Source organism: Capricornis sumatraensis, chromosome 18, assembly GCF_032405125.1.
Source record: "Capricornis sumatraensis isolate serow.1 chromosome 18, serow.2, whole genome shotgun sequence".
In the NCBI taxonomy this organism is placed as follows: Eukaryota; Metazoa; Chordata; class Mammalia; order Artiodactyla; family Bovidae; genus Capricornis; species Capricornis sumatraensis.
In genome coordinates, this window is record NC_091086.1 from 15,613,019 (window position 1) to 15,640,713 (window position 27,695).

The 27,695-nt window shown below is 38.3% G+C and overlaps 1 protein-coding gene across 1 annotated transcript in view; it reads right to left on the minus strand.

The window, feature by feature from the left end:
• The window catches only part of TNPO1 (transportin 1), an 82,833-nt gene that overhangs the window by 34,733 nt on the left and 20,405 nt on the right, over positions 1–27,695 (minus strand). The window contains exons 2-5 of the mRNA XM_068990376.1: positions 9,659–9,772; positions 6,855–6,930; positions 3,181–3,330; positions 28–134 (exon numbers count right to left, since the gene is read on the minus strand). Coding sequence (XP_068846477.1) covers positions 28–134; positions 3,181–3,330; positions 6,855–6,930; positions 9,659–9,772 — 447 coding nt within the window. The remainder of the gene's footprint in view (positions 1–27; positions 135–3,180; positions 3,331–6,854; positions 6,931–9,658; positions 9,773–27,695) is intronic.

Sequence of the window (27,695 nt, forward strand, 5' to 3'; positions counted from 1 at the left end):
AACTATATATGAAGCAAAAATCCTTACCTCACAAGTGTTGTAATCTTCAGAATCCAACAGGCTGCAGAGTTTTGGTAAGAGGTCAGGCCAATTCTGCAATTCTCCCTTGGAGGCTATAGTTGTGATCAAAATACCTTGAAAGAAAACATGTCTGTTTAGGAAATGTGACTGCATTATGGCCTCGTGGGCAACCACAAGCCAATGCCAAGGGCTTACATCATGTGCTTGCAAGTGGGTTCATGTGCACACACACACATTTAAATGTTCCAAATCATGGTAAGACTTGCAAATCATGTCCATAGTAATATTTATCAAAGATCCCTGCATCACCACAGTGTATCTGTGGAAAATCCCAGCAGAAATCAGAGCCGTTTTTAATCTTGTTTTCCAACACTTCACCCTCTTTTTAACAAGTATCTGTACAAAAGACAACTTGCTCTTCTCCAATGCCAAGAATACTTTTACTAATTAAAATTACTCCTATTTTATAAAAAATACATACAAAAGAGCAGAAAGAAAATACACCAAAACGTTATCAGCAACACTTAGTACTGGGTGATGAATATGACTATTAGATTCAAATAAAAACACATCAAAGAACTAAGAACAGCTCTCTGACTTAACCTAGTATCAAAGCCATGACCCATGGTAGAGAAAGTCGAAGAGCCATCAGTCAAGAACATTTCTACATGCCCACTCTTTTGGCAACAATCCCTCTCCTGGAGACAGGCCATACATCCCTACAACAGTTCCCACTTGTGGGGATCAAGGATGAATCACTGGCAAGGTGATGGTGGATTGTGGAGGCTTGAGTGACATAGGCTTAGTGATCATGTCACTCTGACTGACTGGATTATTTCAACTGTGTTGTGTAACTTAGCTCTGTTAAGGATTATGCAAATACAGAAATATATAACAAAAAAGTTTTGTGTGTTTTTCTCTGCCTTAGAAAATTTAATATTAGTTAACATAATATGCTTAGTGTTTACAGATCTTTCAGCACCATAATTAAAGAGTATAAACTGACAGTAGGCAAATTATATGTACTTCAAATTATTAACCTGTAAAAGAAAATTTTTAGAAGATAAAAAGTTCTCTCTTCATATTTTGAGAATTCAGTGATATGTACACAAAATGCAGAGCATAAACTAGTAATTATAACTGAACAACAAATTTTACTGTTTGTGTGCATAAATTCTCTTTGAGTCTTCCATTGTTAGTTTTGAGAAAGTTGCCCCTAATGGTAAAGAGCTAAAAAATGTTAAGAGCAAAGTTGTTGGCCAGGATTTACTCCCCACTGGAAAAATTAAACTGTACGGTGAGGATCATTGTATTGACAGCATTTTAAAGATCAAGTTACATTCTGGTAAGATCAAAAAGTAGCAAGAGTAATAGTAAATCTGTTCTTTCTTGCCATGTATTCTTTCCCAAAGTCAAAATATAAAGAGTTGAGGGAACAAGAAAGTTCTGGATCTGCCTAAAGGAAACCAAGCTATGTTTTAAAACAAGCAATAATAAAAATTAAACACAAGATAAAATTTGGTACAGTATGACTGCTAAGACAGTATTAAAGAATGTTTGCAGACTGACAAATTCCAATTAATCTGGTCTCATATAATTGCATCCACTCACAAAAAAAATTCTAATGCCTCCATAGTTACAAAAAGTGAAAAACTGTAATTCTCAGTCATTTTACCAAAGATGGGTGTGAAAACTGAGTACTCAGCAATACCCATTACAAACCAACCATACACTCTTTAACAACAGAAACAATTCTACGTCTATCTAATGGATTACCACATAGTCACTGAAATGTGGTCCTTCCAAATACACTTCCTCGGCAAGATTTCCAAAACACAGTTAAGATTAAAAAAAAAATTTAAGACTGGTATACATTCACCATCTTTTTTTTTAACCAGTGTCAAGAGTCTGGTAGAAAATCAGGCATACATGAGGGTCCATAAGAATAACCTAGGGAGGGAGACCCTTTACTCAATTCTCAAATTATAAATGCCCTCTACATATCCTATTTAAAATGAGTGTTAATAATGGCAATGTTTAATATCTGGAGGGAAATTACAAAGAGCTTCTGTTTTATAAGTAAGAGATAAATCAGGTACTTTTCAAACCCTGCTGCTGCTGCTAAGTCGCTTCAGTCGTGTCCGACTCTGTGCGATCCCATAGACGGCAGCCCACCAGGCTCCCCCGTCCCTGGAATGCTCCAGGCGAAAACACTGGAGTGGGTTGCCATTTCCTTCTCCAATACATGAAAGTGAAGTCACTCAGTCGCAACCCCATGGACTGCAGCCCACCAGGCTCCTCCGTCCATGGGATTTTCCAGGCAAGAGTACTGGAGTGGCTTTTCAAACCCACCAGGAGACAAAATATACAAAAACAGAGAACTTTTAATGAAAATGACTGATTCATTATGGAAGTTCTTAACCGAATCCCATTTAACCAACCTGATTAACAGCAGCTTTCCAAGTCCCTGTGAAATATGGCTGCAGAAACGCTATGGCATATGAAATCTATCCACTGGCGGGCTATTCATAGTACATGTCTGTTTCTGCTTCTACCAGAGGATGTGTGTGCTTACCAACAGGCAGTTGTGTTGGTTCCTAAAACTACTTATTTCAGTTACTGTAATTAAGCATTTTAATATAGTATTTCATAAAATGATAGAAATTTGTTCTTCCACTAAAAACAAGCTGAAACACTCTAAAAAGACTCAACAATTGATGTTAATTAGGTGTATACAAGGCAAATATTAAAAACAAGGGGGGATATAGTAAAATCCTAAAGTCCTACACATAAATTGTCTTACAAAAAAGTTTCTCTTTATATGTAAAAGAAAGTGAAACTGGAAATTATACCCCATGTATGACACAAGAAAGACAGTTAAAGAACTCAAAGAAAAAACAGTAGTCCTACACTAGTATCACTTTTTAACGCCCCATTTTAACCAACTTTGATAAAGCAACTACTAGTGAACCTGGTCTCATAGGATTAATAGGACTTTTACTGTAACCATTAACATTATATCAAAAGAAGCAATGAGAAATTTTCCCCATCACAATTCAACATGAACTGGATGGCAAAAATTCCTATGGAAATGATCAGTCATGTCAGAAACCAACCCAGTCACAAACAAGATGAGCAAAATTGTAACAGATTACTTACCTACAGTAGCTCTAATCAGAGGAGAGGAGTCACCAATATTGTTTAAACATTCACTCTTAATAAAGTCTGTTACACCATTTGGGAAGTTCTGAAAGTGCGCTTTCACATTATTCTTCAAAATGAGACCACTCAATGATCTTGTGGGTTCATCTGTAATAAAATAACAATACTACTGAGTTTTAAAGTAGTTTTCATTTCAAAATATATCAAGAATGTAACTTTTAAAATATATTAAATATTGATTGTAATATTTCATTAATCTGCTATAACCAGGGGAGAAAATACTGTAAATGATTACAAAGGATTAGCTCCATGATTTACAGGTCAGGGTTTCTCAACCTTGGCATTATCGACATTCTGGGCTAGGTAATTCTTTCTTTAGGAGTGCCGTCCTGTGCACTGTATCACTGACCATAGGTGCCAGCATTACCTCTCCAAATTGTGACAACCAAAAATGTTTCCAGATAATGTCAAATGTCTCCGTGGGCAGTGAGAAGGGGATGGGTGGGGGGGACACAACAAAGCTGCACCTGGTTGAGAACCACTGATTTAATTTAAGTTTATATATGGCCAATGTACTCAAGCTTTATTGGAACCTGATACAAACATCAAATTACAGATATGAAAGTATTAGTCACCAAAGATATCCTATTAAAAATTAAGTGGACAAAGAACATATGGGATCACCTTCACATACAAATAATTGCCGTTCATTTATATCATGTTTTTCACTTGCCTCTGAGCTAAAAAGAAAAGGGGGGAGAGGGTAAAACAATTTTTAAATTTCCAGAAGATTAAATAAAAAAGAATCTACGTAAAAGAAGTTAAATCCGTAGATGATATTAACAAATTCTGAAGAACCAATTTAATATTAGTAGAATATAACTGATGCTTTAAGAATCTGTATTATCAACAACAATATTAGCAATAGTCAACATGTTCTCAATGCTCATTACATACCAAACACTGCTAAGTGCTTTCCAAGTAGTTTGCATTTATTTATTTTTTTTTAGTAGTAGTTTGCATTTAATCCTCACAACCTCATGAGACAAGGATTAATTTATCTCCACTGCACAAACAAGGAAACTGAGGCCTTTGCCTAACTCATACAGAATAGACTACGAGCTGCGGAAGCCTAAGTATCAACCTGAGGAGTTCGTCTCCAGAGCCTCTACTCGATGATGGTATAGTATCACCCTTCTTAAAGGGCTGGAAGACCTGTAGAGCTGGTATACTGAACACAGTATGCTATTTCAGCACTATTGTTTTACATACTTTATTAAAAAATAAAATAACCCAACATGTTCTCGTTAGTCCAGTATGCTCCCAAAGTCTGACTGGTATTGAACTCTTCAAGGGTACAGCATGGGGGGACAAAAAGACTGCGTTTCTTTGCAAAAAAACCATTAGAGCCACCACCACAACATAGCCTATGAGCCTTTTATGTCACCCTCTAAAACTTTCTTCCTGGTTTCAATTACCACCATTCAATCAGTAACTTAGAAACAAAAGCAATTCTAAATTCTCTTCAAAGTTTAAAACTTCCATAAAATAAAAGAATAGCCAGCTATTTAACTTCCTCAAGCAATTCATGTTTTTGTCTTGTTAGCCATCAATAATCAGTTTTGTAATTTTATTTTAAATGGCATGTGTATTTACTTACAACGAACACACTATGCCATTTTTACAACTATAATTAAAAGATGGAGAGTTTTAAAAAAATCACAAGGTGAAAGGAGTTAAAACTAACTATGTCCTCTTTCTTAAAGACCCCTTTACTAGGTCTCAATTCTCATCTGCAGAGTGAGGGAAGTAGATGAGCTGACCTCTGAGGTCTCTCCATATCTAAAATTTTACCGCAGGAAAGGCAAAAAGGTTCCTAAATAAATAAGTATATTGATTTAAAGACTACTTATGCTCCTTCTCTAATATGGATGGTCACAATGCTAATTTTTTAAAACAGAAAACTAGATATAGCAATCTTGTGTCCCAAATAAATGAATAAACACAGGAAGAAATAGCAAATGTTACATAAAACCTTTTCCAACATTTCATGGTTTTATAATTCATAGGTCTTCTGGGAGACAGTTACACACCAGCCTCTCTTGCTGCTATCTGAATTGTTAAGTGTCATCTGTCTGCTTTTAAAAATACTTCTGATGTATCCTCATATCCCAAGAAAGTTTGAAGAACGAGTATAACATTATAAAAATCTTAACATTCGGGATTTAAGAGGACAGGACAGAGAATAGATGGCTTGGTGAAAATAAAATTTTCAAGTAAGACAGTATGTTTAGAAAAATCCTTTTACTAAATATAAAGTTCTTAGAGCATTATCTGATACAACTTCTATGTGGGAAAAATAAAACTTCTGTATTAAGAAATAACACATCACATTAATATGTATTTATTAAACTAGGAATATTAACTGCTAAATTTAAAGATATGCCAAAGGACTTTTTAGTTTTTTGCAATTTAAATTTTGAAATTTCTAAAGTTTCTCTTACATGCTTCAATCACAAATTAAAATTCCTAAAATGAACTAGAAAATTTTAAAATAATTTTAAATAAATCACTATACACTGGCATGAAATATTAAAATCTGAATAAACACAAGATTAGTGAGATTTTAAGGTCATTAACCCGCTCACTAGTGCTTAGAGTTGAAACCTTACATATGGTCTGGTAGTCCAACACAGGCATTTTGTAGATGAAAAAGAGATGAAATGAGTGTCAGAGTTTAAGACTTATTTCCCAACTCCCAGTGTAGTGCTTTTACTAACTACAGAAGCACTAATGAAGCACCATGACTTCTGAAAGGCTAAGTATAGTGCTTTCATTTAGAGGCCAATAGTCGCTCAAAAATTACCCGAGTGCATTCTGAGTGTCTGACAACATCCCAGGAAGGGAATACTCAACTCTGAGAACACCTCTCACTACAGTGTAAGCTCCATGAGGACAGAGATTCTTATTATTCTGTTCACTTTTATTGCTCTTGAGCCAGCAAACTTCCTGGCAAGGAGTGGTGCTCCATAAATATTCGTGTAATAAATAAAGTCGAGAGAGACACATTACATGTATAGGAAACAATCAAATGACCATGTCATTTAAAAATCAAATTAGTTTTCAAGCTTTGTTATAGAAGTAATTTAAAATGGTTGCAGAATAATGAAAAGGTTTCATGTATACTGTTAGAAGGTTTAGAAAAGTTACAAGAGTCTATGAATAGAATGAGTCTACTTTTTGTTAATTAAAATAGTACATGGCCATATAATCGAAGTACAGAATTAAGGGATTAACAATGACCTGGATATCGGATTCTACATGACTTCATTTTGGTTGAAGCAACTTTCTAACACACAAATATGATCACACATATAGTAAGTTTTTAGTAAATCCTACATTCAATTTGTGTATAAAAGAAATCAATCTCTTTCTGACATTCATGTTCAAGGACTGTAGCAAAATGCTTTTTCATTTGCAAACACCCAACTAACAACTGACTGCTCATCAAAGCATCCAAATGCTTTAGTAACACTTTCGTTCCACATCTTTAAAGCAAGTGATTCCTACAAAATGAAATTGTTTAAAATGAGTAATTCTTCATGTATTTTAGTACATCTCAAAGACTTATTAAAAAAATGTAAAAAGCTTTCAACACAAACCCTACTTACCTTCAGATTTTAATTTTGTAAGAACAAAAATCAGGTAGTTGTTAAAGTCTGGATATTGATTGAGTTGTTCCAGTTTCTAGAACAAACAGTAGTTAAGGAAACTTCTAAGGAAGGAATTCAGGATTTTTATTCTAAAATCAAGAATCTCTTTTGTGATTTTTAGGCCTGCATTTTTTTTTCAGTAAGAATAAAGTTATCTTATTAAAACCATCAATACACTATTCCAAGAACACACCAATGGCTGTGTTAAACCTCTTATGAGCTTTATGGCTAAAATCTTAAACTATTTTACACCAATTATTTTCAATACAAATAAGTCAACTTTCCACCTTCAGTACAGGTGCACACTGTATGAAAAAAAATTTCAAAACAATTTGACTTATTTGAACTTAAAAAAAACCCCAAACCGTAATCAGAAAGGTGTTAAAGTATAAAATAATGACAAAAATGAAAAGCATTCTAAATGAACACAAACAAGTCTTTCAGAGATCATTTACGGAAACTGACCTTATAAAAATAGCCTTTTAACTTAGACACTTTCATTAGAATCTTTTTTCTTCAGAATTCAAGAAATTTAGATAAAATGCTATTTATGTACAAGTCTACATATCAAATCTTCACTATTATGAAATTACTGCAATAGTTCTACAATTATCCCCTCTCCCCCTACTCCCCCCAGCCAAGATCTGCCCTCACCAGCGACACACATGTACAGGTTTCCATCGTGCTGGCAGGCAACAATGACATAATGCTCTACTAAGTCTTTCTTCATGCCCTTTTAAACCCTAATACGCTTTTTAATAACACCTCTAATTGGGTTTCATTAGAATTTTCTCAGTAGACCTAAATCTTTAAACTAAATCCACTATACAAACTCCAGGCACACCTATCAAGCTATTTATCATACACTAGAATACTCTCAGTGTTCAGTGGCCAGACATGAATTAACTGTCAACATTCATTTCTCTAGGTGTACTTTCTTTCACCAAAAAACCCTAGTGATTTCTTTAGTGAACAGCCACGATTAACAGTATGCTGATACACTATTAATTTTTCATAAATACTTCCTAATAAGGTTTACTTCCTTAGAACTTAAGCTATCTATCCATATTATTATAACAGTCTTTCTAAAAGTGCTCAAGTCTATACAAAAACAGTAATTACATTCTCTCCTAAGGAAACAAAGAACAAGGTCATCATTAGGCACTTTGAAAATATAGAGCACTGTGTATTTTAAAAATACTATTAACCTTTATCTACTGAAATTTAAATTGTTCCTTATGCAGACAGTATACTATGCTCCAAGCATACAGAATTAACTGTAAATTTGATTCTTAGCCTACACACAGTACTGACCATACAAAGAGTACTTAATAACGCACTAAAACAAGAAATTATGATATACAATGCTACAGAATAAATTACAATGTGGTTTGGGACTTGGCTAACTTAACTGTCATACTAACACCTATAATTCATCAAAAATCAACTTCTATCATTTCTAAAGCTATGATAATACAAATTAAGACTGAGCAACAGCAACGTTTCAAATACAAGCTCCAATACACCCCAAACCAACTACTATTCCCTCAGTACTGCAGTATTTAGCAGAATGGCTTAAGAAAGAAAAGAAAAACAAACCAAACCAAGCAGACCTAAATATTAACACCTCCATTTTAAAATAAGCAGTATTAATTAACCAAAAGGCTACTTACTCGCCTATTCGAGGTTTTAAGTTACAGCAATGCAGTACTTTGAGAAACTTTATTTACCAGAGCTTCTCAAGTAATTCGATTTAACCCCAAGTTTATCGTATTTTAAATTTAAGTCCAAACTACACCAAAAGAGCTTACCAAATTCCATACTAATCAATTTTCCCTCTTTATTAACAATAAAAATCAAGAGACATTTTTTGCAAACCTGAAGTTTTTAAACAATTAACTTCATCTTAAAATAAGTTATTTTATAATTGGGTGAATGTTTCCTTTATTAGATGCAGGACGAGCTCTCCATTTGACCGCAGTTTAGGGCACTGCAGACAGCACACACAGCAGAGGTTCTGGTTCTTCTGTTAAGCCTTTCTGCCAGTAAAGCCTTAGCAACAGGACCGCTACACCAGCAAACTCGGTCAAGACTTGGGTAACTGAGCAGACCGTCTCCAGCCAGATTTCCCACTTGGGAGGCAGGGAGCTCGCAACAGGTGTTAGCCTGAACAGCCCCGAGGTGAGTCCTGGGAGCCCTCATTCCTAGGTCGGCTCTTCAAGACCAGGGCCTGGAAGAAACCCCGGGCCCCACACCCAGGAGTTCAAACCCCGCGCCGGCTCCACCCCACTCAGGCCGGCGAGCGCCGCCGCGCACGCAGCAAGCCCGCCCGGCCCCTCGCTTCGCCCGCCGCCCCCTCCGCGCCCGGCGCATTGTGTGGGCCGGCTCGCCGGGGGTCCGCGCCGGCACCCAGCCGCTCCGCCTTCTCGAGCGGCCCGCCGAGAGCGAGGACGTGGCGCCCGACCGGCGCACATGTAGCGATTGCGGGCAGCGGCCAGACGCCCCCGGCCTCTCGTAGCCGGAAGCCGCCAGGCCAGGCGGCGGCCCGGACTCGGGGCACGAGGGCCGCGTGCGCGAGGCGCCGGGCAGGGGCGGCGGCGGCGGCGGCGGCGGCGGGCGGGCCTTGCTCGCGGGCGGGCGCGCGGAGGGCGGAGGGATCCGGGAGCGGGGAGGGGGAGGGGCGGCGGGAGCCTCCCGGCCGCCTAGAGCGGGCCCGGCGCGGCAGAGCGGCGCGGGCGGCGGCGAGGCCTCGCAAAGGATACTTGTTGCACGGTTCTCTGGATGGTGGTGTCGGGGGACTGGGACTCCTTCAGCAGCTGCAGGATTTGCTGAAGCCCTTGCTCGTCAGGTTTCCACTCATACTCCATCTTGGTTTGCTGCAAATAAAGCCAGACACAGGAAGAGACGGAGCAAATGTTACTCCCCGTGCACAGGCCCGAGGGCTTCCCGCGCCGAGCACCCCCCGTTCCTCCCCGCCACAACGACCCTTTGCGCTCCCCGGACGCCTCGGACCTGCCTGGGGCGCCCCGAAGGAAGTCTCAGACGGTGAAACCCGGGGGAACTGATCCTAGCAGCTCGGCCGCCAACGTCTGCTGCTGCCGCCGCGGCCGCTGAGCGCAAGGAGCCGACCAGACTGAGTCACCGCGAATTTGCAATCTGGCCCCTAGATCCGCTCACGGGAGCCCCCTGGGTCCTAGTGCCACGCAGTTTTCTCCAACCGAACCCAACTCTAGTTTCCACCCAGATTATTACTGATTTAAGGGCTAATCTAAAAAAAGCAACCCCCCTGCGAGACACCTGGAGATCTGATTTGGGATTTTAATCATTCTCAATTAACATGGTTAATAATTAAGAATGACTGTTAATAGGGCAAAAAGCCTGCTAATTCCCCTGACGGCTCAACAATACTTAGAAGAAAAAACAAATGTTTATAGTTAAATTTGGTATATAAAGTACTAAATACTAATATTTAGTCTAAAATATTAAAAATGGATTGCATCACAATTCACACTTGAATAAACACTACATGTGGCATTTACATTTGCAAAACGACTGAAAAAAATGCATTCTTTCATAAACTTCAACTTTTGAACTTAAGTTAAACTCCACCTGAAATAACGACATTCACAACTAATGACTTTGGGCTGAAGAAAAAACAAGAAAAAGAATGTAACTTTACAACTGGATAGTGTTTAATTCTATTAATGTGTTTTCACAAACATTTTCTTATTTTATTATCACTCTGGCTGGAGGGGATATTATTTGTCCCCTGAGTGGTAACTGTAGAGCAAAAAGATCACAGGAAATTACAATAGTTAGTTAAAACTGGGAGGAGTACTATGAGCTGCATCTACTATAATCAATAGAAACTAGCCTATCAATGACAGTTTCTTTAAATGCTTAAACAGAAACAAAACTTAAGTATCCAGCATGAATTATTTGTAATTCAGTATGAATTTGCTGAAGGAGAGGCTTTTTCATAACTATCTACTATTATACTTGATAGTTTGAAATCTGAAATTAGTCCCTTCCTAGTAGGAGTCTCTTCCTAGCTGGGGTTAAAAAAAAGTTACCTGACCTTACAGTTAGTTTAAAAAAACATACTAACTAACAATAGTTAGTATTGTTTTTCTTTCTTATATTTGTAAAAAAAACTGTTCCCTCTCTCCTTCACTTTTATTTTCTGCTTAATATCCTGTAATATGGTTTTCTTTACCAAACTTTACCAACTTCCTCAATGACTCAAACCCCTAACCCCCAAACAGAAAATTGGTATCTGGACATAATATCTATTAATAATATTGTCATGTTTTTTATTGGAGTCTTCATTCTGTGTGTTTATATATTTTATAATGATAAGACTTGTTTCTGGGTCAATTCCATATATCATTAAATATTTAAAGTATTTTTAAAAACAGTATTCCATTGTATTTCTGTGCCATAATTTTAAGAAACGTTTAATTGATACGTACAATAACCTGTACAAATCATAAGCGTACAAACTAGATGGATATTTATAAAGTGAATACACCTGGTGTAACCAACATCTGCATCAAGATAAAGACCACTACTAGTACCAAGGTTTCTCTTGTACCATTCTTGGTCAGCAACTCATACTGTGATCCCTATTATAATTTCTATCGTTAAAAACAACTCCCCCTTCTCTCCTGGCCTTTTTACTTCAGAAATTTCAAAAACAATTACAAAAACAATATTACAACATATCAAACAACACGGTTGTACAAAAAGTTAATTTAAGTCCATCACTAAACTTATAGCCCTAACAGAATCAGTTTTACTAGTCTGATATGAATCCATCTACACCTTTCTCTATTCTCAAACATATATATTGTTCTGGTTTGTATTTTAGGATCATGCCACATACTATACTCTATTATTAAATAACTCTACAACTTTTAAACACACAACATTGAATGGCCATCATTCCAGGCCACTACATATAGATTTAACTTTTCATTTTTTAATAGATGCACATTGGGGGAGAGTTCTGACAAAACATGGTCCACTGGAGAAGGGAATGGCAAACCACTCCAGTATTCTTGCCTTAAGAACTCCATGAACAATATGAAAAGGCAAAAAAGATATGACACCAGATAAGTCCCCCAGGCCAGTAGGTGGTCCAATATGCTACTGGGAAAGAGTGAAGAAATAGCTTCAGAAAGAATGAAGAGGCTGGGCCAAAGTGGAAACGATGCTCAGTTGTAGGTGTGTCTGGTGGTGAAAGTAAAGTCTGATGCTGTAAAGTCTGATGAAAGTCTGATGCTGTAAAGAATAATACTGCGTAGGAACCTGGAATGTTGGGTCCATGAATCAAGGTAAACTGGATGTGGTCAAGCAGGAGATAGCAAGAGTGAACATCAATATTTTACAAATCAGTGAACTAAAATGGACCAGAATGGGTGAATTTAGTTCAGATGACCATTATATCTAATACTGTGGGCAAGAATCCCTTAGAAGAAATGGTGTAGTCCTCACAGTCAACAAAGGAGTGTGAAATGCAGTACTTGGGTGCAATCTCAAAAGCGACAGAATGATCTATTTGTTTCCAAGGCAAACCATTCAATATCACAGAAATCCAAGTCCATGCCCCAACCACTAATGCTGAAGAAGATGAAGTTGAATGGTTCTGTGAAGACCTACAAGACCTTCTAGAACTAACACCAAACAAAGAGATCCTTTTCATTATAGGGGATTGGAGTGCAAAAGTAGGAAGTCAAGAGATACCTGAAGAAACAGGCAAGTTTGGCCTTGGAGTACAATATGAAGCAAGGCAAAGGCTAACAGAGTTTTGCCAAGAGGACACACTTGGTCATTGTAAACACCCTCTTCCAACAACATGAGACAACACTACATGTGGACATCATCAGATGGTCAATACTGAAATCAGATTGATTATATTCTTTGCAGCTGAAGATGGAGAAACTCCACACAGTCAGCAAAAACAAGACCAGGAGCTGACTGTGGCTCAGATTATGAGCTCCTTATTGCAAAATTCAGGCTTAAACTGAAGAAAGTAGGGAAACCATGAGTCCATTCAGGTATGACCTAAACATATCCCTTATGAGAATACAGTGGAGATGATGAATAGATTCAAGGGATGAGATCTGGTAGACAGAGTGTCTGAAGAACTATGGATGCAGGTTCCTAACACTGTGCAGGAGGTGGTGGTCAAAATCATCTCAAAGAAAGAGAAATGCAAGAACAAAGTGGTTGTCTGAGGAAGCCTTACAAATAGTTGAAAAAAGAAGACAAGAGAAAAGCAAAGAAGAAAGGGAAAGGTATACCCAACTGAATGTAGAGTTCCAGAGTATGGCAAGGAGAGTTAAGAAAGCCTTCTTAAGTAAACAATGCAAAGAAATAGCGGAAAACAACAGAATGGGGAAGACAGAGATCTTTTCAAGAAACTTGGGAGATACCAAGGGAATATTTCATGCAAAGATGGACACAATAAAGGACAGAAACAGAAGAACCTAACAGAAGCAGAAGAGATTAAGAAAAGGTAGGTAAGAATACACAAAAGAACTATATAAAAATACACAAAAGAACTATATCCATGGTTATATCAATAACCATGTGGTGTGGTCACTCACCTAGAGCCAGACATCCTGGAGTGTTGAAGTCAAGTGTGCCTTAGAAAGCATTACTAAGAACAAAGCTAATGGAGGTAGTAGAATGTCTACTGGGCTATTTCAAATCCTAAAATATGATGCTGTTAAAGTGCTGCACTCAGTATGTCAGCAAATTTGAAAACTCAGTAGTGGCCACAGGACTGGAAAAGGTCAGTTTTCAAAGAAGGGCCATGCCAAAGAATGTCCAAACTCCTGCACAATTGCGTTCAAGTCAGATGCTAACAAGGTAAAGTTTAAAATCATTTAAGCTAGGTTTCAACATTATGTGAACTGAAAACTTCCAGATGTACAACCTGGATTTAGAAAAGTCAGAGGAACCAGAGATCAAATTGCCAACGTCTGTTGGATCATGGAAAAAGCAAAGGAATTTCAGAAAAACACTGACTTTTCATTAACTAAAGGCTTTGACTGTATGGATCACAACAAACTGTGGGAAATTCTTAAAGAGACAGGAATACCAGCCCACCTTACCTGCCTCCTGTGAAACCTGTATGCAAGTCAAGAAGCAATAATTAGAACTGGACATGGAACAATGGACTGATTCAAAATTGGGAAAGGAGTACATCAAGGTTATATGCTGTCACTCTGCTTATTTAACTTCTACGCAGAGTACATCATGAGAAATGCCAGGCTGGATGAAGCACAAGCTGGAATCAAGATTGCCAGAAAAAATATCAATAACCTCAGATATGTAGACAACACCACCATTATGGCAGGAAGTGAAGAGAACCTAGAGAGTCTCTTGAAAAAACGTGAAAGAGGAGAGTGAAAAATCTGGCTTAAAACTCAACATTCAAAAAACAAAGATCATGGCATCCTGTCCCATCACTCATGGCAAACAGATGGGGAAAAAAATGGAACCAGTGACAGACTTTATTTTGGGGGCTCCAAAATCACTGCAGATGGTGACTGCAGCCATGAAATTAAGACTCTTGCTCTTTGGAAGAAAAGCTATGACCAACCTAGATAGCATATTAAAAAGCAGAGACATCACTCTGCTGACAAAGGTCCATAGAGTGAAAACTATCTTCCCATGTGGTGCTAGTGGTAAAGAATCCACTTGTCAATGCAGGAGACATTAAGAGACGTGGGTTCAATCCCTGGGTCGGGAAGATCCCCTGGAGAAGGGAATAGCAACCCATTTCAGTATTTCTGTCCGGCAAATCCCAAGGACAGAGGAGCCTGGCTGGCTACAGTCCACAAGGTTGCAAAGAGTCACGACTCTTTCCCGTAGTCATGTACAGATGTGAGAGGTGAACCATAAAGAAGGCTGAGGACTGAAGAATTGTTGCTTTTGAATTGTGGTACTGGAGAAGATTCCTGAGAGTCCCTTGGACTACAAGGAGATCAAACCAGTCAATCCTAATGGAGATCAATCCTGAATATTCAGTGGAAGGACTGATGCTGAAGCCAATACTTTGGCTACCTGATCCTAAGAGCCGACTCACTGGAGAAGACCCTGATGCTGGGAAAGATTGAAGGCAGGAGGAGAAGAGGGTGACAGAATAAGTTGGTTGGATGGCATCATCAACTCAATGGACATGAGTTTGAGCAAACCCTGGGAGACAGTGAGGACAGGGAATCTTGGCATGTTGCAGTCCATTGGGTAGCAAAGAGTCAAACACGAGTGAGTGACTCAACAGCAACAATAACAAAATATACATAATACAAAATTTAGCATTTTAACCATTCATCGTGTACAGTTTAGTGGCACTGAGTACATTTTCACTGTTGTGCAACCACTGCCATCTCTATCTCCAGGACTTACTACAGTAACAGTCGTTAAAATTAGGAGAATAATACCTTAAGGTAGCCAGAGATATCTCAGGGTTATTTGGATAACATCTGAAGTATTTCAAGCTAAATGTGTACACCAGGATTATGAGGTAGAAATCATTTACTTAAGCAGTGAACTACATCTATATAAATTAAATAGAATATCAAGATTAATATTAAATTTTCTTAAAATTACTATTCTTTTTACATATTGAAGATTCAGAAATGTTTCCAAAATGGAATTAGTACTTCAAATTTTTCTCTTTTCAGTTCAGTTGTGTCAGACTCTTTGCGACCCCATGAATCACAGCACGCCAGGCCTCCCTGTCCATCACCAACTCCTGGAGTTCACTCAAACTCATGTCCACTGAGTCCATGATGCCATCCAGCCCTCTCACCCTCTGTCATCCCCTTTTCCTCCTGCCCCCAATCCCTCCCAGAGTCAGGGTCTTTTCTAATGAGTCAACACTTTGCATGAGGTGGCCAAAGTATTGGAGTTTCAGCTTCAGCATCAGTCCTTCCAATGAACACCCAGGACTGATCTCCTTTAGAATGGACTGGCTGGATCTCCTTGCAGTCCAAGGGACTCACAAGAGTCTTCTCCAGCACCACAGTTCAAAAGCATCAATTCTTCGGCACTCAGCTTTCTTGACAGTCCAACTCTCACATCCATACATGACCACTGGAAAAACCATAGCCTTGACTAGATGGACCTTTGTTGGCAAAGTAATATCTCTGCTTTTTACTATGCTATCTAGGTTGGTCATAACTTTCCTTCCAAGGAGTGAGTGTCTTTTAATTTCATGGCTGCAGTCACCATCTGCAGTGATTTTGGAGCCCCTCAAAATAAAGTCTGACATTGTTTCCACTGTTTCCCCATCTATTTCCCATGAAGTGATGGGACCAGATGCCATCATGCTGACTGGTCCATGACATTCAATGGTGAGTGCCCCCTCCCCCACAAATGGCATTTCAATAAAAACCAAGACAGTTATTTGAATTATCTATATAGAAGATGGCACCAGAATAAAAAGTTTACAAGAGGTAAATAACTGTAAAATAACTGTAGTCTTCAGAAGACTAAAACTTACTTGAGTCCTAAACTGTTAAGAACTTGAATTTACATTAAAAACTTGAATTTACTAGAGTTGATGGGAGGTAAAGAAGTCACACTAGTTTAAAAGTAAAAATATCTATTTTTTCCCCTGCTACAGGGGTTATAAAATATAGTTTAAAAAGCAGACAGGAGGTCTGGACTCAACCAACCTAAATTTAAGCCCTAGTTCTTTCACTTAGTAGCTGTGAAAACCTGGGCAAGATAATTAACCTCTCTGAGCCTCAGTGTCCCAACTATAAAATGAGAATATACTGACTCTGTAACAGGATTATAGGTACTTGCCTGGCATACAGTATGGTTTGAAATTTAGCAGTTTTGTTTGTTACATCAATGATTTTCTGCTGCCTGCAACATAATCTAACTTCTTCTTTTTCATGGACGAGGCCCTTCATGATCTGGCCCATCACCTCCAAGGACAGCTTTATTTCTTACAATTCAATGTCCAACTTTCATGCTCCAGCAATACCACCTGCACCTCTGATACCTCTAAGTCTCTGCATGGGGACTGCCTCTCTGGAGCGCCCTATTTATTCATAATAATCTTATTTTTGGCCAGGCTGGGTCTTCGTGGCTCCACGGGCTTTTCTCTAGCCGTGGGGAGCGGGGGCTGCTCTCTGGTCGCGGCCCGTGGGCTTCTCATTGTGGTGGCTTCTTTTGCTGTGGGGGAGTGCATGGGCTCAGCAGCTGCAGTTTCTGGGCTCTAGAGCGCAGGCTCGAGTTATGGCGCACGGGCTTTGTTGCTCCACAGCATGTGAGATCTTCCTGGACCAGGGATCAATCCTGTGTTTCCTGCATTGGCCAGCAGATTTTTGTTTTTACCACTGAGCTACCAGGGAAGCCCTCGAATGCCCGCTTTACATCTGACCATTTGGCAAACTCCATCTCACTCATCAGAGATATGCTCATTTACTCAGTTTCCAAGTATTTACTGAGTGTCTTCCTTGGCACTATGATTGATACTGGATACTATTTCTTTTCTGTAACATTATTGTAGGACCTCTCCACAAGACTTAAGTACTGATTTTTTTTTTTCATCACATATCTATAGTTTGTGGCTATTTCCATTTCACCAACAGCCATATTATAATTATTTCCAGGTCTGTCTTAGCAACACATCATGTGTTCCTTGACAGCAGTGACTATCTTTTTGCCCTTTTTGAATCACTATGGTAATTTATTAAGTATTTGCTAAATAAATACTCTTGCTGTTAATTATTAAAATAGAACTCTTGTCCATTAATTCAATTAATCTGAGCAATGACCATGTACTCAGTGAGCATTAGAGACTCAAAGTAAGTAAAATACTGTCCTTGCCCTAAGTTCTCATTCAGTGGCAGAGTCAGATGTACTGTCTACGAATGAAGTATATGAATTCTGAACAACAGGAAAAGAGAGGAAAGAAAATACATTTTGCTAGGAAGATATAAGTACTTTTCTCCCATATTTTTCTCTCCTAATTTCAATTAAATTCAAACAAATATTTACTGAGCAGTCAGATGTTTCTACCTAATATGGAGAATCACTATGAATGTGATAAATGTTGCCATCAGTGACAGGATTTCCCAGAATGGTGACCAATTCTTTGGTAGAGTTTCAATTCTCGGTGTAATCTTCCTTCAAATAATACTAGTTTTATTCCTGGAAAACTCAACATTTAATTAAAATCCTGCAAAAAAATTCCATATGCAAATGTGAAACTAAGTTAGGTTTTAGGCTCTGACAGCTATAACAGATTTTTTTCGCCTATGTGATTCCCTAATGGAACATTCAGAAGTCATTCAAGGCTCTAGACAATTCTTAAAGATGAACATAAGTACTCCTCAGCTCCACCTGCTAAGTGATGGAGCCCTTTAGTTACTAGCCCGTTCCCCCCAGAGAGCAGCACTGCCTCAGTGGAGAATGAACACAGTAAGGGATAGTACAAAGGGCTGTGGGGACATTATGCCAAGAGGTCAGTTAGAGGTCAGGAAAGGAATTCCTTGAGGAAGTGACTTTTTACCTGAGATCTAAGGCAATGGCTACCCACTCTAGTACTCTTGCCTGGAAAATCCCATGGGCAGGGGAGCCTGGTAGGCTTCAGTCCATGGGGTCAAGAAGAGTCAGACACGACTGAACGACTTCACTTTCACTTTTCAGTTTCATGCATTGGAGAAGGAAATGGCAACCCACTCCAGTGTTCTTGCCTGGAGAATCCCAGGGATGGGGGAGCCTGGTGGGCTGCCATCTATGGGGTCACACAGAGTCGGACACGACTGAAGCGACTTAGCAGCAGCAGCAATAGGAATTAACAAAAGACTGTGAGAAAGCGAGATGAAGGCAGGGCTAGGAAGGCTTCACAGACTACTATGTAAGCAAGTTTGGACTTTATCCTAAGGCTAATAGAAAACTTGTGAAGATGGTTATAAACTCATAACCACTAGTTATAAAAGACATGATCAAATAAAAATATGGAAAAGGACTACTCCTCCTAGGAAGTAGAAATAGGGAAGGACAGGGTCTTCTGCTGTGCAGTATTATGCTAATTTCTACAATAAGCATAATATTTTCATAATAAAAATTAGTTTTTAAAAAACCCATCAGGCTGCAGTGTAGGAAAATCACTTGAGGGGCAGGAGTCGTCACAGGAATATCTAACTGTCCAATTTACATTTAAAATGGAGTTGTTTGCTAGAGGAAGGGCTGTCATGTTTCAGAAGGAGCCAAAATTAACCATATCTTATTATTTTGTCTATTATAGTAATAGCTAATATTTTCTTTGACTGCCAGGCAATGCCCTAAGAACTATGTAACTTAGTTATTCCTCAGAAGTCTGTAAGATATTAACTACATTTTATAGATCAGTAAACTGAGGCACAGAGAAGTAACTTGCCCAAGGTTACTCAGCAAATGACAAGCCATGACTCAAACCCAACTAAACCTGGTTCCAGAGTTCAGTCTCTAGGCACCTGATAAGACTGCCTTTTAAACAGAAACATCAATTTCTGTAACCTGGAAACTAATAATAAAGAAAACCATTTGTATACTAAAGAACCATTTGATATCTTTGGGCTTCCCTAGTGGCTCAGTGGGTTAAGAATTCACCTGCAATGTAGGAGACCTGGGTTCAATCCCTGAGTTGTGAAGATCTCCTGGAGAAGGGAACAGCTACCCACTCCAGTATTCTGGCTTGGAGAATTCCATGGACAGAGGAGCCTGGCAGGCTACAATCCATGGAGACTAAAGAACCATTTGATATCTTAGTAGTGAGGTGAAAGAGAAAAGTAAAAATCATATTTCACTATTATAAAAATAGATCTAAAAAAGCAGTATGTATATAGTGTGAAAATAAAAATGAGATATTTTAATAGTACTTGAGTAAATGAGTTCAGAACATTCTAAGTCTAATCTTCACAACATCCCTTTCTTGTAAGTAGGTGGCAAGTATTATCTTCATTTGACAAGCAGATAAATCAAAATACAGCTTAAGTAATTTGCTGAATCATTTACTGAATGTGAATCAGATCTTTCAAAATAAAATGTCTCTCATACTGGTTTTTTACAAAAAAATACTATGATGAACACAGAAGAAAAAAAATCAGAGATGCCTACAGAGCTAAAAAGATCATATTATTTTTTAAGAAGTTATTTAATAAAAACTTTTAGAAGAAATTGAACCAAATTTCAGGTATGAAGGGGACAAAGGAAAAATCTAAAGGTAGCTGATTATTAAAACTTTTTAAAAATGAGGTTTTTTTTTTAATGTCAGAGAATGAAATATCAATAGGCTTGGTAAATAAAAGATATCAGTAGAACTAGAAGGTTCTTTAAGAGATTCTATAAAGTAATCAGAGATTAAGGATCAAAAAAGAAGAGAGGAAAAAGTAAAAGCAACCACTGAGGCCAAGCTACTTGAGGAAATGAGCTCAACCAGGTTAAAGGGCAGGGATCACAGCATATGGACCCTCTGATGTTACATGGTGCTAGATACATAGTAGGTTTAAACAGTTCCTGACTTACTGACTAGGATCTTGTTCACCACTTGGAAGAATTATGCTAAGAGGTTAAAATTACAATCCTCTGACTTCACAATATATTGTCATCTAAGAGCTGAAAGATTAACAGAAAAGAAAAAGGAAATGGAAGATAAGTATTATGGAAGATTTAAATAAATGTATTCTTAGGGTGCCCTTTCAGGAAGACCTCTGAAGATGACTAGACATGCAACTAAAGTTTACAAACAAACATTTTTTTAAAAAGACTAGTATCAAAATGAGCAGGTGACAAGAAGGAAAACTTGATCTCAAAACTCACTGTAATCTACAATCAGTTACTTCTTATATATAGTTCAGTTTACTTAATATTCACAGCAGCACTATGAGGTAGACATTAACTCCACTTTATGTTAACTGAAGTTCAAAGAGGTTAAGTAGCTTGCCCAGCCAGTATGTGGCAAACCAAAGTATGGACTGTGTCTAGTAATAAGCAACCCTGTTATCATTTATGGAGCACTTCTGTGTGCCACTAAATATACTAAATGATATATATGCATGATCTCATTTAATTCCATGAGTAGGGATTACTATTTCACCCCCACTTTGTAGAAGAGTAACAGACTTCAGACAAGTTGAGTAATGTGTCCAAGGTCATAAAGATAGCAAAGAACAAAGGCAAGACTCAAGCTCAGATCCACTGAACTCCAGAGCCTGTGCACTGAACCATGCTGCCATATTATTCTAATTCTGCCACCTCAGGAACATGTGACTAACCCTTAACGGAACTCTTGGGTCTAGAGTTCATAGGAAGGCTTATCTTCTTCTTTCTATTTCATGAATTCTCAAGAACTCAAAAGCTCTGTTACTTAAGGGTCTCCTTTCTTTAAGTTCAGGTATGATAACTACACTTTGCTTTTCAATACAAACTTTTTATTACACAACAAAATAAAAGGCTGATAGGAGTAATACTTCCCATATATTTAACTTTCAGTTACATAATTTTCATCATTAAAACACCAATTCCCTGTTGATTTTTAAAACAAGATTTAACTATATCACAATTGGTCTCTCTCTCCATGTATGTTAAGTTATTTAAACCAGTGGTTCTCAGTCCTAAGTGCACATTATACTCATTGGGAGCTTAATAAAATATGATGCCTGTTCCCTATGATTCTACATGGGAGTGGGACCTAAGACCCAGGCATGGGTATGTCTGAATAACTCCCAGGTGGTTCCAATATAGAGCCAGTTGAGAATCATTATATTAACTTAATAAATCTGCTCTTGGCAATTTTTATGAATTTCTTATCCTAATGAGCGGCAGTGTCCTAGCTGTACCATAAATGACAGGAAACAGAAGAAAGAGTGAGCCTGCAGGCTGTACTGATTAATATGAAAATATTCCAACCACTAGAAACATGTCTTTGATGAAAACCAAAACATAAGAACATACTGTTTAAAGTCACATGACAGTTTCCACTACGTGCTAAGGACTGTATGTGTTAGAAGCTATGAAGTACAATGGTCATTTACTTCATAATTTATTCAAGGAGTTTAGTAAGGAGTTGCATTTAGGTTTTTAGAAATGGAAACTTTTCAGTCAAGATACAGGGAGACAAATAAGTTGTCATTATATAAATTAAATACATTAAGTAAACTACTAAGTAAAACATACTGGACAATTATGGTTCTTGACTGGCCAAATATGATTTAAATTCATATATCAAATCAACTTATCTGGCAAATAATAATCACAATATTCTTCAGATGGCAATATTAAGACATTTATAAAAGTGAAAGAAAATCTTTCTAAATAATAAGCCCACACATGAAAATACAAATATACAAAATAAGTAAATTAGGTCCTTGATTCTTTTCGCATTGTATATTAATTAATGAGCTTTACTAGGGATATTCCCATTGCTACATTCAACTGACTATGCTCAATGAACATGTTAACTGTACTCTAGCATGGTTTTTTGGAGAGGGCAATGGGAACCCACTCTAGTACTCTTGCATGGAAAATCCCATGGATGGAGGAGCCTGGTGGGCTGCAGTCCATGGGGTCGCTACGAGTCGGATGCGACTGAACGACTGCACCTTCACTTTTGACTTGCACGCATTGGAGAAGGAAATGGCAACCCACTCCAGTGCTCTTGCCTGGAGAATCCCAGGGATTAGGGAGCCTGGTGTGCTGCTGTCTATGGGGTCACACCGAGTCAGACATAACTGAAGTGACTTAGCAGCAGCAGCAGCATGGTTTTTATTTCCATGACATAAATTTAAGAAAAACATTCTTTTAACAACATAATTGTAAATTCTACTTCAGAATGCTGACTGATCATTGCCAACTGGTTTCAGGTAAACAGACTGCTTAATAATTTTCAAAGTACTGTCATATTATCTCTGTTTTTCAAAACTAAACTGAGTTTACTGAGTTAAGGAAAGCTTCAGTTATGTTAAGCAACTTGCCACAAGTCAGCTGGTTAGTAAAGGCTAAAACTTGGGTTAGACGCCTGAAAACTTCCCAAGCTTGGGGAGAGAAATGAACATTCAAATCTCATATAGGTTAAATGAAAAAAGGGCTACATCAAGAATTTATAATTAAACTGTCAGAAGTCAAAAATAAATGGAGAATTCTGAAAGCAGCAAGAGAAAAGCAACTCTTAACATACAAGGAGCCCCCACAAGACAGCGAACAGATTTCTCAATGGAAACTTTGCAGGCTCAGAAAGAGTGGAATGACATATTCACAATATTGAGGGAGAAAAACACTTGTCAACCAAAATATTATACCCAGAAAGCTCTCCTTCAGAAACAAAGGATAAAGACATATGCAAACAAAAAAGCTGAGGGATTTTATTGCCACCAGAACAAGAAACGATAAAACAACATTCTTCAAGTTGTAAAGAATGCTTATTAAAGAAAAGTATATTAATTAATATCCTAAAAACATAAATGTACAAAACTCATTCAGTTCAGTTCACTTCAGTTGCTCAGTTGTGTCTGACTCTTTGCAACCCCATGAATCACAGCATACCAGACCTCCCTGTCTATCACCAACTCCCAGAGTTCACCCAAACTCACGTCCATCGAGTCAGTGATGCCATCCAGCCATCTCATCCTCTGTCGTCCCCTTCTCCTCCTGCCTCCAATCCCTCCCAGCATCAGGGTCTTTTCCAATGAGTGAACTCTTCACATGAGGTGGCCAAAGTACTGGAGTTTCAGCTTTAGGATCATTCTTTCCCAAGAACACCCAGGACTGATCTCCTTTAGAATGGACTGGTGGGATCTCGTTGCAGTCCAGGGGACTCTCAAGAGTCTTCTCCAACACCACAGTTCAAAAGCATCAAGTCTTCGGCACTCAGCTTTCTTCACAGTCCAACTCTCACATCCATACATGACTACTGGAAAAACCATAGCCTTGACTAGACGGACCTTTGTTGACAAAGTAATGTCTCTGCTTTTCAATATGCTATCTAGGTTGGTCATAACTTTCCTTCGAAGGAGTAAGCTACTTTTAATTTCATGGCTGCAATCACCATCTGATTTTGGACCCCAAAAACATAAAGTCTGACACTGTTTCCCCATCTATTTCCCATGAAGTGATGGGACCAGATGCCATGATCCTTGTTTTCTGAATGCTGAGCTTTAAGCCAACTTTTTCACTCTCTTTCACTTTCATCAAGAGACTTTTTAGTTCCTCTTCACTTTCTGCCATAAGGGTGATGTCATCTGCATATCTGAGGTTATTGATATTTCTCCCAGCAATCTTGATTCCAGCTTGTGCTTCTTCCAGCCCAGCGTTTCTCATGATGTACTCTGCATAGAAGTTAAATAAGCAGGGTAACAATATACAGCCTTGACATACTCCTTTTCCTATTTGGAACCAGTCTGTTGTTCCATGTCCAGTTCTAACTGTTGCTTCCTCACCTGCATATACGTTTCTCAAGAGGCAGGTCAGGTGGTCTGGTATTCCCATCTCTTTCAGAATTTTCCACAGTTTCTTGTGATCCACACACTCAAAGGCTTTGGCATAGTCAACAAAGCAGAAATTGATGTTTCTCTGGAACTCTCTTGCTTTTTCCATGATCCAGCGGATGTTGGCAATTTGATCTCTGGTTCCTCTGTCTTTTCTAAAACCAGCTTGAACATCTGGAAGTTCACGGTTCACATATTGCTGAAGCCTGACTTGGAGAATCTTGAGCATTACTTTACTAGCATTGTGAGTTGAGTGCAACTGTGTGGTAGTTTGAACATTCTTTGGTATTGCCTTTCTTTGGGATTAGAATGAAAACTGACCTTTTCCAGTCCTGTGGCCACTGCTGAGTTTTCCAAATTTGCTGGCATATTGAGTGTAGCACTTTCTCAGCATCATCTTTCAGGATTTGAAATAGCTCCACTGGAATTTTATCACCTCCACTAGCTTCATAATATATTATGAAACACAGATTCACTGATATTTTAATGGTGGTATTTATTTACAACTCTAGTTTAAATGTGTTTTTCAAAGTATTAAAAATAATCACAGCTACAATAGTTTGATATTGCAGCCATGAAATTAAAAGAAGCTTACTCTTTGGAAGGAAAGTTATGACCAACCTAGATAGCATACTGAAAAGCAGAGACATTAGTTTGCCAACAAAGGTCCGTCTAGTCAAGGCTATGGTTTTTCCAGTGGTCATGTATGGATGTGAGAGTTGGACTGTCAAGAAAGCTGAGCGCCGAAGAATTGCTTTTGAACTGTGGTGCTGGAGAAGACTCTTGTGAGTCCCTTGGACTGCAAGGAGATCCAACCAGTCCATCCTAAAGGAGATCAGTCCTGGGTGTTCACTGGAAGGAATGATGCTAAAGCTGAAACTCCAATACTTTGGCCACCTCATGCGAAGAGTTGACTCATTGGAAAAGACCCTGATGCTGGCAGGGATTGGGGGGAGGAGAAGCGGACGACAGAGGATGAGATGGCTAGATGGTATCACCGACTTGATGGACATGAGTCTGAGTAAACTCCAGGAGTTGGTGATGGGATAGGGAGGCCTGGCGTGCTGCAATTCATGGGGTCGCAATGAGTCTGACAAGACTGAGGGACTGAATTGAACATAAAAATATGGAAACTGTAACATCAGTAGTCTAAAATGTGATAGGGAGATATGTGGAAGTGTAAAGTTTCTGTATGCTTCTGAAGTTGTTATCAGTTTAAAATAGGATGTTATATTTATGTAAGCTTTATGGTTACCACAAAGGAAAAATCTATAGTAAATACACAAAAGATTATGATAAAGGATTCAAAGTATAACACTACAAAAAGTCATCAAACCACCAAGACAGCAAGAAAGGAACAATTTACAAAACAGCTAGAAAACAATTCTCAAAATGGCAACAGTAAGTCCTTACATATCAATAATTACCTTAAACATAAATAGGTTAATTATCCAATCAAAAGTCAGAATGGTGGAGAAAAATTTCTAAAAAAATTTTTAAATGTACAAGATCCACAATATACTGTCTAAAAGAGACTTAGTTTATCTTTAAGGACACAAGTAGATTGAGAATGAGGATGAAAAAAGATCCCTCAAGCAAACGGTAACCAAAAGAAAGTAGAAATAGCTATACTTATAATAGACAAATAAGACTTGAAATTAAAAATGGTCTAAAGAGACAAAAAAATGTTCATCATATTATCATAAAGGAATCAATCCATCAAAAAGATATAACAACTGTAAATATATAGTACCCAGCATCAGAGCACCTAAACATATACAGCATATAACCACAGAACTAAAAGAAGAAATAATACAGTAATAGTTGGAGACTTTAATACTCCACTCTTAACAAAGGCTAGATCATCCACACAGATAAATCAGATAAATTTACTATAGAGTAAATGGCCATGTGCTTAGTCACTCAGTTATGTCCGACTCTTTGAGACCTCATGGACTATAGCTCACCAGGATCCTTTGTCCATGGGGCTTCTCCAGGCAGGAATACTAGAGTTGGTTGCCAAGCCCTCCTCCAGGAGATCTTCCCAACTCAGGGATCAAACCCAGGTCTCCAGCATTGCAGGAAGATTCTTTACCATTTGAGCCACCATAGAGGCCCAAATGGCCATAATAAACACATACAGAACATTCCACCCAAAATGGAACGGAACACACATTCTTCTCAAGTGCACCTGAAACACTCTCCAGGTTAGATCACATGCAGGCAACTAAGCCAGTCTCAACAAACTCAAGACAGAAGTTATATCGAACATCTTTTCTGATAACAACGGTATGGAACTACAAATCAACAATAGGGAGAAAGCTGGAAAATTCACAAATACATAGAAATGAACACATTCCTGAACAACTAATGGATCAAAAAATAAATTTAAAAATGAATAAAAATATATCTTCAGACAAAATGAAGTAAAAACACAACACACCAAATCTTATGAGATGCAGCAAAAGCAGCTGTAAGAGGTAAGTTTACAGACAAAACCACATACATCAAGAAATAATTAAAGATATCAAATAAAAAACCTTACCCTATGCCTCAAGATACTAGAAAAAGAACAAACTAACTCCCAGTTTAGCAGAAGGGAATTTAAAAAATTAAAGCAGAAATAAAGAAAGCAGTGAAAAACAAAATAATAAAAAAATTACCAAAATCAAGAGTTGGTTCTTTGAAAAGATAAACAAAATTGACAAAAAGCTTTAACTAGCCTAAACAAAGGAGAACTTAAAATTATAAATGGAAGAGGAGACATTATAACTGATACCGCAGAAATACAAAGGTCCCAAGAGACTATCCTCTGTTGCTCAATCGCTTAGTTGTGTCGGACTCTTTGCAACCCCATGGACTGCAGCATGCCAGGCCTCCCTGTCCTTCACCGTTTCCCAGAGCTTGCTCAAACTCAGGTCCATTGAGTCGGTGACACCACCCAACCATCTTGCCCTCTGTCGACCCCTTCTCCTCCTGCCTTCGTTCTTTCCCAACATAAGGGTCGTTTTTAATGAGTCACTTTTTCCCATCCAATAGCCAAATTATTGCAGCTTCAGCACCAGTCCTTCCAATGAATATTCAGGATGATTTCTTTAGGATGGACTGGTTGGATCTCCTGGCAGTCCAAGGGACTCTCAAGAGTCTTCTCTAACACTACAGTTCAAAAGCATCAATTCTTCAGCTCTCTCAGCCTTCTTTACTGTCCAACTATCACATCCATACATGACTACTCGAAAAAAACACAGCTTTGACAAGATGGACCGATGTTGGCAAAGTAATGTCTCTGTTTTTTAATAAGCAG